A 19,488-nucleotide genomic window follows, 5' to 3' on the forward strand; every position below is an offset into this window, starting at 1 on the left:
CAAGTCACTGAGGGAAAAAAATATTTTTCGTTTGTGTTATATCTCTCAGTTTCTTCCTAGTAGTGTGACTTTGATCAGCTCGGACGCTTGTCAGTTCACACGCACCCTCATTTGTAGACTGTTGCAGGACATAGAAGAAAAGATGTTTAGAGTCAACAAGAAGAGCTTGTGTGTTCTCTGTCTGAAACTTTTGCTCACTGCTCAGCTCTGTCTGTGTTCACGCTGGAGTGTGTGTGTTTGCTGTGGCGGGGGGGGCTGGTGTGGAGGGGGCGTAAAGAAGGATACTGAGACTTTCAGAGAAGGCGGGTGGGAGGAGAGATTCTGAGAAACAGAAAGGAAGAAAGAAAAGAAAAGGGAATGGAAAGAGAGGGAGAGGAAATGAGAGAGGAAGGAGGGAGGACTGCTTTGTAGCTGCTAAGATTGCAGACAGAAATAGCACACAACCACCGTGAGCTGTGTGCGACTCAGAAACCAAGACCAAATTGTACTCACTTTTATTAATCAGTTGCTCAGAAAGAAGGAGATGACATCTGGTCCTGTCTTCTTCTACATCTTAATTTTGGGTAAATATTGTAAGTATGCTCAGTATTTAATTTTGTATACCTTAATAATATTGTATGAACTAATCACAATTACAAATGTTTATTAGTTACATTTATGCTTTTAATATAAAACTGTTTTTTTCTGATAAAACTGTGATTTCACTTCAGAATTATTCTTAAGTCATTTCTGGTATATATATTAGAAACTGGAATATATTGGCAGAGTCAGTAGTTAAGCAAGATTAACATGGCATACAAACCTATGCTTCATAACAACCAATTTGTTTAAGCAACAATTATTTTATAAATAATTTGATAATATTTCAAGAGAAGCAGTCTTTAAAGAGACTGTGTTCAAGTAAGATGCCCATTTGAAACATTCTGGTAAAGTCTACGTTTATTCCGGTTTGTGTGTAGTTTTAACGTTTCGTGGTCCCAGTCTTTGTGATCTGATATCATAGGTGTGCCTTCTCACTGAGAAATGCATTCATAAAACTCCTTTTTTATTTAACAAGATCTCTCACTCTTCCTTGAAAGAAAAGCAGGGAAAAGCACAAAGCAATGAAAAGCACAGCCCAGGAGCCCAGATGGGCATTTTTACTTTTGTTATAATGACAATTCTTGCTCTCTCTATGTGTGCTATAGTTTATTTTTCAGAAAAAAAAAAAAATGTAAATCGAGAGAGAGTCATTCTGCATTCAACCCTATTTAAATGATATTATGTAAGTAGAAATAAAATGATCAGATTTCCTAGGTAATAAATGACGAGAAAGCCAAAGCAAATCCAGAAAGAAAACTTTCTGTGTATCTTTCATACCTTGTGATGCTGGGAGTGAGTAAGCTTTAACAAATTTAGAATTCACGTGCATGTTTACATCCCTCCATATCTTAAAAGTTTGCAGAAGTCGGTTTCCCTAAGATATTCTATTGACAGTGTCTCCAAGTAAATTTCCATCCGAACTCTCCCAGTTCTGATGACATGTCCTGCATCAAAGTGATTTTTTTTCCCCTTTCCTCTCTTGACCTCCAGTATGCTCTACTTTGATGGTCAAATCTGAGAAACAGCATCAAAACCGAGGCAACAATTCAGAATCCTGGAGAAACATTCTAGCTCCTAGCTTTCTCTGTCTCTAATCTCGGTAACTGAAATTCCATTTTCCACTCCAGTTTTATTGAGAAATAATTGATATACATCACTGGAGAAGTTTAAGTCAAAAAGAACGATGGTTTGATTTATATATATTGTGAAATGACTACACAATAGGTTCAGCGAACATCCATCTTCTTTATAGATACAATATAAAAAAAAAGAGAAAAGCATAAAGGGGAAAAAATTGTTTCCTTGCGATCAGACCTCTTAGGATTTATTCTCTTGACACCTGTTCTATATATCATAATGCATTGGGGGCTGTCATCATCATGCTGGACATGACATCCCTAGCATTTTATCCCTTATAACTGGAAGCTTGTATCTTTTGACCACTTTCCTTCCCTTCCCCCACTCTCCACCGCCCCCCCATTATTTCTGGTAACCAAAAGTTTTATCTCTTTTTTCCACAAGTTTGAGAACTTTTTTTTTTTAAGGTTCCACATATAAGTGAATTCATACAGTATTTGTCTTTCACTGTCTGACTTATTTCACTTTAGCATAATGCCTTCAAGTTCCCTCCATGTGTCACAAACAGTAGAATTTTCTCATTTTTATCACTGAATAATATTGCAGTGTGTGTGTGTATACATATATACATATATATATGTGTGTGTGTGTATATATATATACATATGTGTGTGTGTGTGTGTGTGTATATATATATATATATATATATATATATATATATATACACATCTATATATATCACTACTTCTTTATTCCCTCATCCATGGATGGACATGTAGCTTGTTTTCATGCCTTGGCTATTGTAAATAATGCTGCTGTGAATACTGGGGTGCATATTATAATGAGTTAGGGTTTTCATTACCTTTGGATATATTTCCAGAAGTGCAATTGCTGGATCATATGGTAGTTCTATTTTTAATTTTTTGAGGATCCTTCCATAGTGGCTATGCCAATTTGCAATTCCACCAACAGCATGCAAGAATTCGCTTTTCTCCACATCCATGCCAGCTTTCTTATCTCTTGTCCTTTTGATGATAGCCATTCTAAAAGGTATGAGGTGGTATCTCATTGTGGTTTTGATTCACATTTTCCTAGCGTATGACTAGTGATGTTGAGCATCTTTTCATGTACCTATTGGCCCTGCATACGTCTTCTTTGGAGAAATATCTATTCAGGTCCTTTGCCCATTTTTTAATTGGGTCATTTGGTTTTTTGCTATTGAGTTGTATGAGTTCTTGTTATGTTTTGGATATGAACCCCTGATCAGATACATGATTTGCAAATCTTTTTCCTATTCTGTATGTTTTCTTTTCACTTTGTTGATGACATTCTTTGCTGCACAGAAGCTTGTAAGTTTGGTGTAGTCCCACTTGTTTATTTTTTATTGTGTTGCTTGTGCTTCAGGTGCCATATCCAAAAAATCATTACCAAAATCCATATCAAAGAGCTTTGTTTCTATGTTTTCTCCTAGAATTTTCATGGTTTCAGTTCCTCTGTTTAAGATGGCATTACCCATTTTCTTAACTAGAGGGCCAAAAGCCAAATTGCAAACCACCACTAAAAAGTGAATGTTTCTCATTATAATCCAAGCATTTAAGCTACCAGAGTTTTTAACATTTGTAGCCCAAACCCTCATAAATCAAACATTTTACTGTTTCCTATTCCGTTTCAATGAAATGAATAGATTAAATAAGCCAAAGAAATACTTCCAAGTTAGGCATTCTAATAATGGAAAATGGAATTCTAACAAGATAAATTCAAGGATATATAAAAGGTGTTCAGGGCAGGTTGAAAAGCAACTTTAGCTAATGTGTTACCAGCCAATTCAGCTTAGTAAAAAAAGTTCCCTGTTTACATATTCTCTTTTGTTAAAAAAAATTATTTTCATGAACAGAAAATAAAAAGTAGATGATAATGATGGTGATGATGATGATGTCAAAAACCTCCAACTTTTTAAAACTTAAGTTATCTTGTGATTTAAAAAATATTTTTTTGACATTGAAGTGTGTGTACTTAAGGGCTCCAAGTTCTCATCCTTCCACACCATCTGCAAAGGATGAAGGCACAAACATCTGATGCAGAGTTTGGCAAGCAGGATTCCTGGCTATAGGGTGTCCACTGAGTGGGGAGGATGGAAGGGTATTTGGCAGGAACCTCCAAAATAACAACCCACACCCATAATTCATCTCCTATTTTATCTCACCATCCAGCTCCACCAAGAGAGGGTTTCTTATGCACAGAGCAAAAGAAGTCAACAACTACATAAGAACAAAATCTTAAATCTCTGTAACTACCCTTTGGTGGTTATTGTTTGTTTGTTTGTTTGTTTGTTTGTTTGTTTGTTTGTGTTTTAATCCACTCTTCTGTTGCCTGGGAAAGGCAATGGGATCTCCTGGAAGACTGCTGGCCCGAGGTGCTTCACAGCACCACCACATACTGGTTCTAAGATTTGCAGCAATGAGTTACCCTCTCAAGCCTTAGTTTGTAAAATGGCAATAAAATCTTTCACCCTATCCACATCCCAGAGCCTTATGTTTGTTTCTTTATTACATAAATTACCTTCTTGAATCTTTACAACTCTATTATGTAGATAAAATGAAGTACACAAGGAAGGCAAGACCCAAGGACATTCAGTACCTTGTCACAAGACTCAGGCTCGTAAATAATAATAAGACTCAAGATTTGCATGCTTTTAAAGCCTATATTCTTTCCCCTAGACTGTGAACACTCTGAGAGATCATGTGTGTAAAGACGTAAGCAATTATTAGTTACCTTTTTAACCAAAAATATTTACTGAATGCCAGTTACCTTACTAAGCATGAGACTAAGCATGACTACAGCATGATCCCTGGTCTGAAGGGGAGAATGGAGAAGACAGAAAGTTAATCCAGGATTATCAGTGAGACAAGGGCAAAAACCTAGATGTACACAGATCAGGGCAACATGAAGATTTAGAAAAGGTTTTCTTTCACCCTTGGGGAGAATTTCTAATTCTCCAAAAATTCCTCTGCCTGTAGTCTAGTTAGCTATATTGTGCCAATGTTGATTTATTAGTTTTGATAATGTACTGTGGTTATGTAAGATTTCACCATTAGGGGAAGTTGGGTAAAGAGTAGGACCTCTCTGTGCTATTTTTGCAACTTCTTGTGAGTCTATAATATTTCAAAATTAAAAGTTAAAAAACAATCCCCAAGAAGAATTGTATCTTAAGTCCTTATCAGCAAATGCTTTACTTATTACTTAAACAGTATCATTAAACAAAAACAATCATTTTACTTAATACTTCGGAGAGACAGGGAACCAGTGAGGAAATAGGAAACAGAAGAAGTCCAAACATAAACTTGTTCCACTTCAGTATTTTGCCAAGAACTGATCCAGCTGGGAAAGTCCTCACTTTTAGATTCCAAATGGATACTCACAAGATCATCTGGGCTTTTCTTTAGGTCTTACAACAGGCATATCTTCTAGTAATTTTTCTCTAACCATTAAGAAGGAGAAAGGAAGAGGCTTTCCCAGAACAGACCATCAGGATATGAAAAAAGAGAATACTGATCTATTTACCCACCTCCAAAAGATGAGAGAATAAACTCTCCAATATGCAGACTACAGAATTATGTATCATTCCACCTTTTATTTTTGAAGGTTATTAATAATTTTGTATTGTTCTTTCTTTGAGTTTGGAATCATATTTTTAAATATTAAATAGAAAGAAAAGTAACAAGTCTGTGCAAATACATCATCGTCATCTGTATAAAGGGAAACAAGGTACTACATTTGTGAACTAAATAGTTTTGCAAACATAATTTCACACATTAGGACAAACTTGTTAAATCGAAATGTGCTTGGAATTGGGTGTTCTACTTAGGTTTGTTTTTTTTATTTTGTTTTGTCTGAAAAACTATAAACACTTATACCATTTTTATTTCAAGCACTATGATTGTGGTTATAATTGTAGTTGTTATATTTACCATTTATTGAGAGCTTTCCATGGACCATGAACTATGTACTAAGTGCTTTATAAACATTATCTGATTTTATCCCTATAAAAGCCCTAAGAGATATTCTCATTTTGCAAAAGAGGAAACAGAAAATGAGAAATACTGAGTAGCATGCCCGGCATCATTCCCTAGTAATTGTTGCAAGAGAGATTTCATTCCAAGCCTCTCTCCTTGAAAAGCCTATGTTAGTAAAACATGATTCAGTTCTAATATTTTCCAATACTATCATATCTTAGAATTAAAAGAGTCCTTAAAAGATCGTCTCCTCTAATTCACTGGCCTTGAGGCAAGTTAGATATTTCTCCATTTTAGAGATTAAGCAATAAACAAATATTGACCAGCCCAAAGTCACAAAACTGGTATATCCAAACAAAAACAAAGTTTGCACAACCTGAGGGAAGGCCCTCCCCATTCCAGGGAAGTTCAAGAAATCCATGCCCAGTATTTATGGGTCTCCTCTTAGAAGCTGGTGCCATCTGCCCTACAGACATCTCTCAGTGTACACCAACAGAAGAATTAGGATACACATGTAAATAATCTGAATGTATAGAAAAATTAAACTCAACCTGTATTGACCCCACGATTTTTATTAGAAAGCACTTTTATTTTCAGCACACGACACAGAACTATGCACATAAAAAGTACCAATAAATATTTACTCAATTCCTATGTTAGCCTACCTCTCCGTCCTCCTGGATATATTCTCCCCTCACTATCCCCACAACACCAGTAGCTCTATTTCTTGTCTTGTACATAGGGAGCTGATACTCTCTCATCCTCTTCAGTTTTGCACTTTCACCCTTCACCCTGATCAGAATAACCAAAAGCTTTTTCCTTCGTTGGAGATAAACAGGGGCCAGCAAGTCATGAATATTTCAAATTTGGGTTTTATTGTCGATCACAACAGTGCCAAAAGTCAAGTTAAGAAGAAACAAAAAAAAAGGATAGTATAAAGTGAGATCTCCTGTTACTTGTGTTAGAAATTGATATTTTCCTGGGGTGTCTGGGTGGCTCAGTTGGTTAATCATCTGACTCTTGATTTCAGGTCGTGATCTCAGGTCTGTGAGATTGAGCTCCATGCTGGTCGTGGAGCCTGCTTATTTAAGATTCTCACTCTCCCTCTCCCTCTGTCCCTCACCACCACCCCCCTCCCCTGTGCAGACATTCTCTCGAAAGAAAGAAAGAAACAGTTGTAATTTATAGTAATTTGGCTGTTTGATTTTTTTTTTTTTGCTAAGTCAATTCATTTTATAATATTTCAGTTTTACCTGAATTAACTAGGGTCACCTGATTTCTTAAATCTTCCATAATAACGAATATATCTTTTTTAAATAATCAGTACTCTCAAAAAAACCCTCTGAGAATCATCCTTTGTGAGGAGGACTCTTGGGGATTTTGCACCTGCAGCTCTACACCATGTGGAGTCCCTGCTTCTGGCAATCGTCCCAGCTCCTCTCTCCACTCTGTCTCCATCATTCCTCCCCAACTTCCCCCCAGTATTGTCCCTGGAATTCAAGTTCTCCTTCCATGGTGAAGAACAAAACAGCTCTCTGGCCTGAATCCCTGTCTCCAAACTCAACTCCACCTTTAGTCAAGGTGCTCAGTTGAACCAAGTATCACCCATATGATTAGCTACAAAAAGGGACAGCAGATAATCTGATATATTTTTAATAGTAAGATTCACCCTTCTTAAAAGGCAGCTAAGAGTTAAAATATTTATTTTGGTTTTGCTAGAGAATTGAATATGCACTTGAACGGAGAGGCCATACAATTACATGAGCTAATTCATTAAAACATCTAATTACGCTGCTGTCCCCTAACCATCATTTCTCTTAACTCTTAACTAATATATTTAAAGAAAAATAATGTCTTTTTCTGTTTCCAGCATCTGAGTCTCCAGTGAATTGCTATCTAGATAGGCAGTTTCATCTTATGTCTCTCAAATGCTTTTTTAACTTAAGTTTCATAAAATTAGGCTTTTGAGTTTAAGAGAAAGTCAAAGCTTATAGAGTACAACACCCTCATTTTTTACATAGGAAGAAAATGAGGTCATATAGCTGTGCTCCCTTTTGTTGTCCATTGTATTATCCTTTACTCCCTCTTAAAAATGGGCCTTCAAATTTCATGTGTAGGGCAAGAAGGGCAGGAGATATCAGAAACGTAGAACATCACCTTAAAGTAGAGAGAAACTACACCAAGGTTATTAAATTTATTATCCACCAAAATCTTAGCCTCGAAGATTAAGACTTTGCCAATACACCTAGCTTAGTATAATCATTATTCACATACCTGCCTAGTAGCTAAACATTTTAAATCATTCTCACAACCGGGTAGAGAATGGGAGGGATAGAAGGGTCTGATCACGCCTCTCCAAGTCCATGCTTGCCGTCAGACCCAGAGAAACTTTAATGAAAGGGGCTTTTATCAATCTTAGAGTAGATTAAGATCCAGTAGATGTTTTCATTATCTGTATTCCCTCTCCAGTCCGTGTTCCCATGCTATTCCTCAGACAACTAAATTGTCTTTAAATATTTATTTATTTATTTTAGAGAAAGAGAGAGAGAGCACACAAGTGGGGGGAAGGGCAGAGGGAGAGGAAGAGAAGCAGACTCCCCGTTGAGAGTGGAACCCGACTCAGGGCTTAATCTCGAGCCTGAGATCATGACCTGAGCTGAAACCAAGAGTCAGACACTTAACCAACTGAGCCACCCAGTGCCCCACAACTAAATTGCCTTCAAAGATACAACCCTTTCCATCATATGCCCTGCAGATACTGAATCTGGCCCTTGGGGCCATCCCTCTAAGATGGAGGAGTCTGAGGATTGCTATCCAGGTGTCCACTGAAGCTATGGTGGAAGAAATTTTGTCAACTCCTCAGGAGTGATTTGTAGACTATCAGAATCTTCCTGACACTTCTGGTTTCCAGACAGATGCTTTCTTTTCTCTAGGTACCCCCAAATAGCTTAGGCATCAAATACCTATATACCCTTAACCTCCCCCCCCCCAAAAAAGAATACCACGTCTTCTGTCTTTCTGCCTGTGCTGAGGCTGGTGCCAGCAAGGAGAGATACAGTTGAGACCATGTTCATGTTGAATAGAGTCACCCTAACTAGCTCTTTTTGTCCCTCACCCCACCTCAGCACACACAATTTCCTGTGATAGAGTAACACGTTTTCCAACTTCACGGAGATTGAAAGGACACTTAGAGAAGCAATGCAATGCATCTTCACTGTTGTGTGAAGCTACCCAAAGGCATTAACAATTCATGATTTGGTAGCAAATAATTCCCACACTGGTAGTAAGCTATCTGCTACCATGCCAGTCTGATTTCCTCCTTATCCTGTGGGGTGAGACGGTCTTTGCATTGAGATGAAGGGGGTATGTGAAAATTGAGCGTGTCTCCCTAGCCACTTTCCCACCTCCTTCAGGCTTTGATCCTGCTGTGTGCTCACTTTCTCCTCCTTTTCATCTCTCCCACCTACAGTCTGCTTCGTGCCGAGTGGAATCAGCAGCATTTCCCTGCCTGATCTCCAAGAGGCCCAGATACTGATTTCCAATTCTAATCAACCAGTTTCTCTTCTCCCTGACCACCACCTGATGTCTCCCTTTTCATCTTAACCATTGTCTCTATTCCTCCGACTCACCATACCTCTTGACAAAACACACACCAAGAGAGACTCTCACCTCTTGGCCCCCAGTCTTGCAACCAGAATTCTTATTTCTACCCACCTCTTATCCTTAAGATCCCCTCCCCATGAGTTAGGACATTCACAGAGGATAGTTCCCTATTAAACACACTTTCTGTAGATTACATATGCACCCATTTTGCAGTGGATATTTTGGCTAATTTTTGCAACATTCAGTAAGATGGTTCCAACATCTGATCCTCATAGCAGTAAAGGGAGATATCACCCTGTGGGCTCCTCTAGGTGTAGCCATTTAAACAGATAAATGTTACTTTATAGATTTGAAATTGAAATGTTAGAGAATAAAACATGCTGATGGACACCAACTGACAAATTTTGAACAAAATTTATAAATGTACATGCCTGGATCGCCTGAGAGACATCACATAAGCTACCGCACAAAGCCGTTTTGAAAGCTTATATCCAGGTTCCATGGCGCAGGTATAAATTAATGAAAATAACTGATTACATTCTCAGGTGCATCAGGCACCAGCTTCTGAGATAGAACACAATTGGTGCTGCCATTAGATTCAACCACAAAACCTGGGATCCTTGTAGTTCCTTTTCAGCCTCTTCTCTCCACCTGCTCACCCTCAGCCTTTTGATATTTAGTAGGCTTATCCAGAGCGGGCTAGAAATGTTTGACTCATTTTCAATGGTCCAGAAGATATGCCATTTTTACTTTCCTAGTTGTGGCTGATTTGTTGGAAGCGGCAAAACTGTTTCATGGTTTATAAATGTTTCTACTTTCTCACCCATTTCCAGCTTAGACAAGAAGACGTCATTAGTCATGCTTTCTGTTAGATTCTCTTAACCTCCACTTAACCTCTCTCTTTGTGTTAAAATCAAGAGAGGTGACTAGTTTAGCCAAGTTAAATTTAGATTTTTATTTCTCCCCTTCTGCCTGCAGCCCTCACCCCTGATCTTGAGAGCTCCCTGGAAAGAGGGATTGTTTTTGTTTGTTGAAATTCAATAACTTTTCTCAGCAACTGAGCATTCATCCCCAGAGTTGACCTGAAATAATGTAGCAAACCATTTGTCCATCAAATCCATTTTAATGGAAAAAAAATCTATACAAATCTTCTTGTAGTGCTGCTGGCTCTTAGGATCTTTTTCAAAGTTTCCACACTGGTAATATATAGCGGGTTCAATGGTATTCTCATGGTCCATTATAGTCGTTACCTAGAAGGAGCTGCACGAAGAAATTAAATAGACTTATTCCCTTGCCTCGAGGAGTTCACAATCTATGACAGCTTTAATGTCTGTCTTATAAGATAGATCCAAATAGGCACAGGCTAGAATTATTAACTTTATGTGAACAGATATGTCAAGGGCAAACATTTTGTCATGATTAAATCCCCTTGACATTTTGCCAGTGGTACAGCTCTAATGAATACCTGAATAGATAACTAAGGAATGAATGTGGTACTGATCAAGAAGAATGGAACTTAACAAGCCAGTGTGTTATGGAGGAATCAAAGGAAGAATGATGCTACGTTGTATGGAATAAAAATAAGGAGTATTCGCAAATGGAGAGTAAGCTCTAAGAGATTAGAGAATTCAGTGAAATCTCCCAGCAGTCCATGATGGAGAGACAGCATAAGGAACAAGCTGAGGCATGTATGTGTTGGTGATGGTGTTAGTGTAACATTTATAAAGCTGTTATATGTGATCCAGTCTCAGAATGGGTTCACATTTAATGAAACTCCTATAGAACAAGGGCATTCATCTTTATTCGTGCCTCTGAAAAGATTTAAAGAATCATTTACTGTATATAGTCTACATGAGTCTTATTGAAGTCCCATGCAGTCTTTTCTCTATCACTCTTCAATCTCCAAGAACTTTTGACTCTTTCCCCAGATTTCTCTCTTTGATGCAAGACCGCGTGGACACCCTCCTGCCTCCTTTCCCCCCATCACTCAGCCCTCACTCCTCATGCACTTCTGATACAATATGCTCCTCTGACCCATGGCCTCCTCGTGCACAAAATTTGTTTTCTATTCTGACTACTTCTTTCAGGAAAATTCATCTCTCAGTTTTTGGGTTTTTTTCCCCCCCTCAGGAAGGAGAGGGTAGGGGAGGAGTTCAGAGAAGAAGGTTAAAAGGCAATGCCAACATTATTGGTCATGAAATTTATGGATTGAGGAGAAGGTGTAAACTATTAAACACATACACACACACAAAGACACCAGAGTAATGGCTTTATCCGATCATTAATATTAAGTATATCAAAACCAGATATAGGATATAATATACAAATTTTCATTTTTAGGCCACAAACCTCAGATGTGCAAAGGTAAAATTTTGTTTCTGTGACTCAACTCAGAGCCTGTGACTCCCAAAAAAATGAGAGACATTTAAATTTGCTAATTTGAAGTAGCTTCGTTTAAAAATTGGCAACTTTATCTTTAAAGTACAATCTTAATCCCTTAAGAATTCTTACCCAGTCCACCCACGCATTCTCCCCCCTCCACCCAGTAGCATGTAGGTTCAGAGGCGGCTTCTGAAACATGGAAGTGGAGGGCAGGTGGAGGGATGAACATCTACAGTAACTTCGCCAGCTCCGTGTGAGGTTTAGCTCCTCTGTCAGGTGTTGGCATCAGCACTCACCAAAGCATTCAGACACTTCCCCATGTTCTCCAGCTAGCAGGGCCGAATAATCCACATGCTTCTCAGCCGGCAACAATGCCTCTCTACATTGACGGTCAGCTCATAGCAGGCTTCTCCGGAGAGCATAGGAAACCTTCAAATGTCCTTCACCTGTCGGGAGCCCAGGGAGATTTGGGGCAGACTCAGCCCCCATGCTGGCTTACCTCGCACCACAGCTCCCCTGCCCCCTTGCATCACGCAGGACATATGGCTCCTGCTAGAGACTTGTCCTTTCCTTGAGCTGCGTCTTAGGATTTGGGACAAGAATCCCCTTTGTTTGGGCAACCCCCCAAGCCCTCTTGGTGATTTCCACCTCCCCTCTTCCCCAAAGGAGCTTTAGATTCCAAGTTGACAGGGTCTTTCATCCTCACTTTTTGTTTCCACTGATTTCAAGAAAACTGCTTTGAGGGTATCACACATGCTTACCCACTTCTATAGGTTGGGGAAACACTCAGTTCTCTGAGTCCTTCAGCATTTGGTCTTGACAGTCAAAACCAAGATGGTAGAATTCAAAAAAATAAATAAAAAGAAAAAATACGCTCTCTCAAGTACCTGGCTTTTGCAGTTGAAAGCCATGACTTTTAAGCTTTGCAAATCAGGCAAGAATTTGACTATTCCAGAAAGGCCCTTTTGTGCTCTGCCTTCTTTGAGCAATAAAGCCCAGTCCAGCCGCCTTGTGTTAGTGGCAGAAGGTAAAAAATGAATAACTAAGAAGGAAGCATATTTGGATACGTGATAAAAGCATGCAGCATTTGATGCAGGAATTATATATACAAAGCCATAGTAATTTGAAAAACTAATTATAATGCCATACTTTAGTAAAATAGGAACTCTTGAGAATTTGCAAAATATTTAATATCAAATATTTACCTGGATTTCCCAATAATGGTAAGTGGATACAAGTGAATATACATGTTTATTCTCACTTTTGAGAAAATCCTAAAGGAAAATCAAAATATTCACAACTTAAATAATGGTGGATAGGGTTATTCACTTTATCAAAGGAATATCTTCATTTGGTGTTTTGTTTTTGTTTTTTTTAAGTCACATGAAAATGTACCTATTCTATCTGGATTCTAACCCAAATATAATGACTATATCCCATATTTTTGCTGGTACCATTTTTTCCCACCCTTCCATTCTGTTGCCCAAACTCGTTCCTCTTACTCTACTTAAACCTACCTTTTGCATAATTTTTATTTTTAATCTTTTTTCCCTACATTTTACTATATGTTTTCTTTTCCTGTTGTTCTAGCCAACACTGATCACAATATTATAGATGAAAACACCAAAATACAAAAGTTTTATTTGAATTGTGAAAAATCCCTAATCATTGTGTTTACCCATTAACTTTCTTCTAATAGAATGTGTGAAACAATAGAGTTTGTGCTCAACATTAGGAAGGAACAAAGAGTAGTCTGACATGATGCTCTCATCCACCAGAAACTGCGCTATCAAAAACACCCTTCTCCAATGGGTCCCCAGGAACCTACACTACTTTTAAACTTATTCTGGGGAAATTGCTGCAAATGTTTAATATATATTATAAGGTGCTATATTCTGTGTACTTAGATACACAAAATGTGCTAGACCAAAGTTACCATATTTATATTATTAACATGAATTATTTATATTGCTAAGTTATAAATAGAGTCAGTTACATTATTGAAGTTCTGGTTGAAGATAAACACTTGAAGGTATTGTCTAATTAAATCCTCACACGAACCCTGGAGGGTAAATGTGTTCTCACCTCTCCACACGAGGGACTGTCTCAGATTTAGGAATTTGCTAACATCACCGGCTACTAAGTGCTTAATTTAGAACTTGAACTCGGGTGTATCTGACACCGAAGTCTGAGTCCTTTCCACTCCTCATACAAATGCCAAAATCATGATACATAATTATAGCATATTATCTCTCATTTTGTAGAACAAATATTTCTATTCCCAATTAGAGATGAGCAAACTGATCAAGCAAGTTGAACTCAGTTCAGATCCGCCACTGACTGCTTCCTGGGGAAAAGGAGAAGTCACTGGTAGGCACAGATAGAGTGTGGACAAGGCCACAGAGGCAGGAAAGGGCAAGGCAGGCGCAGGAAATGTTGAGAAGTTGGGGTGGCTTAAGAATAGCTCAGGAGCAAACACTTGCAGATAAAGTTAAAGAGGATCATGGGAACCAGATTATGAAGTCTTTGTAAGCCACTCTCAAGAATGGACTTTGGACCATAGTGCATAAGTGTTTCAGTAGAAGTTATGCACAGAATGATATGAAGAGATTGATTGTTTAGGAAGTTACTCTGGCAACTCACCAAAAATGATCTGGAATGTGAGACACTGAAAACAATCCCTAAAGAAAGTGTCCACTGCACTCGAGTCACTAGAAAGGTAGAGGCTATGACCAAATCAATTTGGCTGCTGGTTTTTACATTGTTTTCATAGGTCCTTAATATATTTTTAATATATTTTCTTCCCGACTTCTACCTATAAAATACACAAAATATGTGTGGAATACAAGACAAAGTTTTCGTCTACTACCCCGATTATGATATGACTGGCTTTTTTTGACATTGCACTTCACAAACATCCAATGATTATCCCTACTTCTAGTTCCCAAAAGAGTCTTTTGATCCACTCTGTGCCTGTATTTACATGTTTCCTATTTTTCTTGTGTTATTTTCTCACTGTTTTCTTTAATCACATAAAGCTTTTGGATCCATATTAAAAACAAGGCAAAAGACAAAACGCAATAGAAAACATTGTTAACAAACGTACGTGCAATAATGGACAATAGGTGAACAATGTGTTTATTTGAATCAAATGGAAGGTATTATCTAGAAGTACAATCTCTACTCCTTAATCAATGAGTAACCTTGCAACACAAAGCTGTTACTAAGAAAGTGTCAGTAAACAAACTTACGGGATTTTATTCAGCAACTCACAATACACAGTAACCTCACAATAGTGGGAAAACAGTATAGATATAAATAATGTAAAATATTGTGTTCATAGGGTCAAGGCATAATATCTGTAAGATATAATTTTATTCTCTGTTTTAATATGTTTGTGTTTTAATCAGTAGCACTACTCATGATAAGTTTTGGGCACAAGTGTACATTCATTACTTTATTTCTTGGAGTTTCCTTGATGAAGGTCACAGTAAGAATGGGGCAAAATGGTGCTGAAAGTTTAGGGCACGTTACTGATCATGCATCAAAGATGCCCTCAACCCTCAACAAATTTCTGCTCTCCCTAAAAATTACAGATCCATGGTCATGCTATTTAGAAAAATAGCTTGCCCAGAACATCTTCAAAATAAGAGTATATTTTATTATTCCTCCAAGTATTATTCCTGCAAGCATTGAACTAAAGGAGATAGACGAGTGAGTTGGCTGGTTAGCTCAATTGGTTAGATTGTGGTGCTAAAAGGGGTACACAACTGAAAATGGGCTGCTTTTGCAGATATTGTAAACATTATGTAAAAACCATTGCTGGGATGCCTGGGTGGCTCAATCATTAAGCGTCTGCCTTTGGCTCAGGTCATGATCCCAGGGTCCTGGGATGGAGTCCCCACATCAGGCTCCCTCCTCAGCGGCGAGTCTGCTAGTCCCTCTGCCCCTCCCCCCTGTTCATGCATTCTCTCTCTTTCTTTTGCACCACGCACGCGCAAAAATAAATAAATCTTAAAAAAAATAACAAAAAGATAAACTAATAAATAAAATGTCCCTCCTAGTAATAAGTGTTGTGAAGAAGGAGGAGGAAGAAAAAAAAAAAAAAAAAACAGTGTAATAGGATAGTAACTAGCAAGGAATGTGGAGAGATTTGAGATAGAGTGATCCCAGTTTCTGTAAGGCAGGGGTATTTATGCTGAAACCTGAGTAATGAGCAATAGTCAGCCATGACCCAGGGGAAGACCAATGCAGGTATCCAGGTGGATAGAACAGCTAACTCAAAGACTCTAAAGTAGGAACAAACAGCCCATCCAGAGGACAGTCAATATGGCTGAAATTAAGTAAAGCAGGAGAAGTGGAAAGAAACCAAATCAGTGAACAGGAGTGTCTCACTCATGGAAGGTCGAAAGAGGAGGGTAGAGAGTTTGGATTTTTATCCTAAGAATAATGGGGTGACATTATAAGTTTTGAAAGAGGATATTTTTGTGATCTGACTTCTTTTTGAAAGATCCCTCTGGCTAATGTACGTAGAACGGGTAAAAAGGGAAGCAGGAAGTCCAAGTGAGAGACAACTGCAGTTAAGAAAAGACAGTGGCAAACCCTATGAGGGAAGAAAGAAGCCGAGATGAGGAGACATTGGCACATTCAGGATAGCTGTGAAGAGAAAGTCACCAGCCCTTGCTAAAGGATCACAGGTGGGAGGTGAGGGGCAACGAGAAAGAGAATCTTTTATCTCTAAAAGGTGAGAGAAGGCAAAAGGAATTATAAGGGTCAGAGAGGAGCCAAAGGAATTTTCTTTTAAAAGGAGAGAAGAATATATAGGAAAATGTCCATGTGAAGTAGAGATTCTCTGCTTAATAATTCAATTCTGGAGGAATGATGCTTCCCCTCACCTGCCACAGATGAGCATCCAATGCATTTATTGGTCTAATGAGCTGGGTACAGGTGGGCAGGTCAGCAGGCAGCCACTCAGAAGGAGCCCAGCTGGTAACAGCCATACTAGAGTAGGACCAAAGAAGAGAATATGAATCCTTCCTCACTGCCTAACCTGGTGACCTGAAGTAGTAACCATCTCCCAGTACAAGCTTCAGCTTAATTTGAGATGGCAGCGTGGACAGAAATAGGCAGTCAGGCAGTCAACAACACAAATCAGTACCCAGGAGAACCATGTTCATTAGAAATCAATCATGAAAGGTTTGAGGGTGGGGGTGCCCCACAAAAGATTAAGGAGAGTATTAACTAATTCCTGATAGACATCAATAAGAAAAGAAAGGTATAAGCAATAACTCCTTGGTATCAGAGGGGGTCTTAGTATCAAAGTGGGCCACATGTGACTCTTAGCAGCTGGGCCAATATTCAGCCCATGATGCTTACAATTTCATGGATCCATGATTGATTGGATGGAAGGGATTCTTTTAAAGATATTCTCAGCACAGTTGTTAGTCACAATAGAAATAATCTGGAAGTTAAAAACAATGGACTTAGAAAGAAGGGAAATTCGCACATAATACTCGTGACTTCTGTGAAAGGCAGTGAGGGACTCTTTCACATCCATTAGCTTCATCTAATCATGCCAAAAAACCTGGAAGGGAGATTTTACTAATCCCCGTGTTCTAGAAAAGGAAACTGAGAAGTTATGAAACCTGCACAAAATCCACAAGGGCACAAATGGGAACTTCCAAGAATAACTCCCCCCCACCCGGCAGCAGCCACGCTTAGCTTACACTGGGAACATGCAGCACCCATGTGGGGAGCAAGTCTTGAGGACTGCCATTGTCTGAGGTTGTGGTAATTCTAAGAAAAGGCACAAGCAGGAAAATATTCCAATTTAAATAAGCCTCTTTGACTTTGCTGAATAATAAGTAGCTATATGGAAAAGCATTAAAATTAAGTCCATAACAGATCTTATTAACAAAATAATAGCCACCATGGGACTTCTAAAAAGGAAGCTGTGGTCAACCTAGCTTGCAGACATGCAGTCAGTCAATAGTGGTGCGCGGAACAGTCCTGTAACAATATTCAGAGTCTCGCTTATTGTATTTCTCCCTCAGAGGTAATATCCCCACTGTGTACCTTGAGACATCTATGTCACATCCAATTAAAACTTGTCCAACTCTCATGGTCTATAAATATGCCTTTCAAATTGTCCTTTGGGTTAAAGATGGGGAAGAAACTACAGACTCCAAGTCATAAACACACAGATGATATGGAATGACGTATCTTATAAATAATATGTCTGGCATTTAAAGTTGTTTGTGTCTCACACACGTAATTCTCAGAAAACTTGAAGTATACATACATTACACATACACACACACACACATATGGTGTCCAGGTAATTTCATATTTATTCAAAAATTGTGTGGGTATGTGCCCAAATACCAGGCAGAGGGGAGGTTAGATATAATAATAAACATTTTTAAAACAGAACTTGACAAAGCTTTTTAGCTACAGTAAGTTAAAAGATTAAGATATTTACCAAACCTTTTTAAATTTTATTTTGAAAAATTTTAAACGTACAAGAAGATTACAAAAGCAGTCAACGAACAGCCCTATACCTTTCACCTGGATTCACCTATTGTTAACATTGTCCCACACTTGCTTTCTAAATCTCTCACCAAACACACAAACTTACACATGTTTTTCTTGCTGAACGATTTGAGAGTAAGTTGCAGACATCATGATCCTTCCTCCTAAGAATAACGTTTTCTTAGCCCCCATACGACGATTAAAGTCAGAAAATTTTAACACTGATAAAATCAGACTTTCTAACATAAAGTCCACATTCATATTTCATCAAATCTCCTAATTATGACCTTTATAGAAAAAAAAAATTATTTGTTTTTCGAATCCAGGCTCCAATCCAAGATCACACCTTGCATTCAGCAGCCACAGGTCTGTAGTCTCCTTTAATCTGAAGACAATGACGTGAGTTTTGAAGAATGTTGTTCTGTAGAACATTCCTTAGCTTAGGTTTGTCTGATTCAAGGGTACACTCTTATAGATACCTAAAATAATACCTTTTTTCCAAACACAAGACTGTTACAGAAGCTGTCATAGAAATATACCAGGGGAGGGCGCCTGGGTGGCTCAGTTGGTTGAGCAACTGCCTTCGGCTCAGGTCATGATCCTGGAGTCCCTGGATCGAGTCCCGCATCGGGCTCCCTGCTCGGCAGGGAGTCTGCTTCTCCCTCTCCCACTCCCCGTTTGTGTTCCCTCTCTCGCTGTGTCTTTCTCTGTCAAATAAATAAAATAAAATCTTAAAAAAAAAAAAAAAGAAAGAAAGAAATATACCAGGGGAAGCTACATGCTATGTTTGGGGGCTCATCTCTTGTTAAAGTTGTCTCCTCATACTACATACATCATTTTATCTTTAAAATAGGGCTCACAGAACTCCCTGTTTCCATATCTCACTTGTTCTTTGCATTGTTCGCCAATTTTCAAACAAAAACATCACACTTATCTATCCTGACTAATTTTCAAAGTCATTTCTTTTTTTTTTTTTTTAAGATTTTATTTATTTATGTGAGAGAGAGAGCATGAGCAGGGTATAGGGAGAAGAAGGCTCCCCGCTGAACCGGGAGCCCAAGGCAGGGCTCTATTCCGGGAACCCAGGATGTTGATCCCAGGACACCTGGGATCATGACCTGAGCCGAAGGTAGATGCTTAACTGACTCACCCAGGCTAAAAGTCATTTCTGAAGCCTTAACCTAAGCCCACACTTTGCCTTCACCCGCTGGCAATGATTTTCATTTTCCTAGGTGCACTTATAGTTCTCATGCTCCCCTCCGGGGTAGGGAGTCTGTATCACTATTTTCATCAATCCCCT

At 38.6% G+C, this 19,488-nt stretch overlaps 1 protein-coding gene across 1 annotated transcript in view; it reads left to right on the forward strand.

Annotated features, from left to right (window-relative positions):
* The first annotated feature begins 280 nt into the window (after positions 1–280).
* RXFP1 (relaxin family peptide receptor 1) overlaps positions 281–19,488 on the forward strand; it is a 100,046-nt gene continuing 80,838 nt past the window's right edge. Inside the window, exon 1 of the mRNA XM_045880228.2 lies at positions 281–572. Within this exon, the coding sequence (XP_045736184.1) occupies positions 524–572 (49 nt within the window). The 5' untranslated portion in view covers positions 281–523. The remainder of the gene's footprint in view (positions 573–19,488) is intronic.

The sequence above is a fragment of the Mirounga angustirostris genome, unplaced genomic scaffold, assembly GCF_029215605.1.
Source record: "Mirounga angustirostris isolate CCGP_5_RB_7025 unplaced genomic scaffold, mMirAng1.0.hap1 SCAF_2, whole genome shotgun sequence".
Lineage (NCBI taxonomy): Eukaryota > Metazoa > Chordata > Mammalia > Carnivora > Phocidae > Mirounga > Mirounga angustirostris.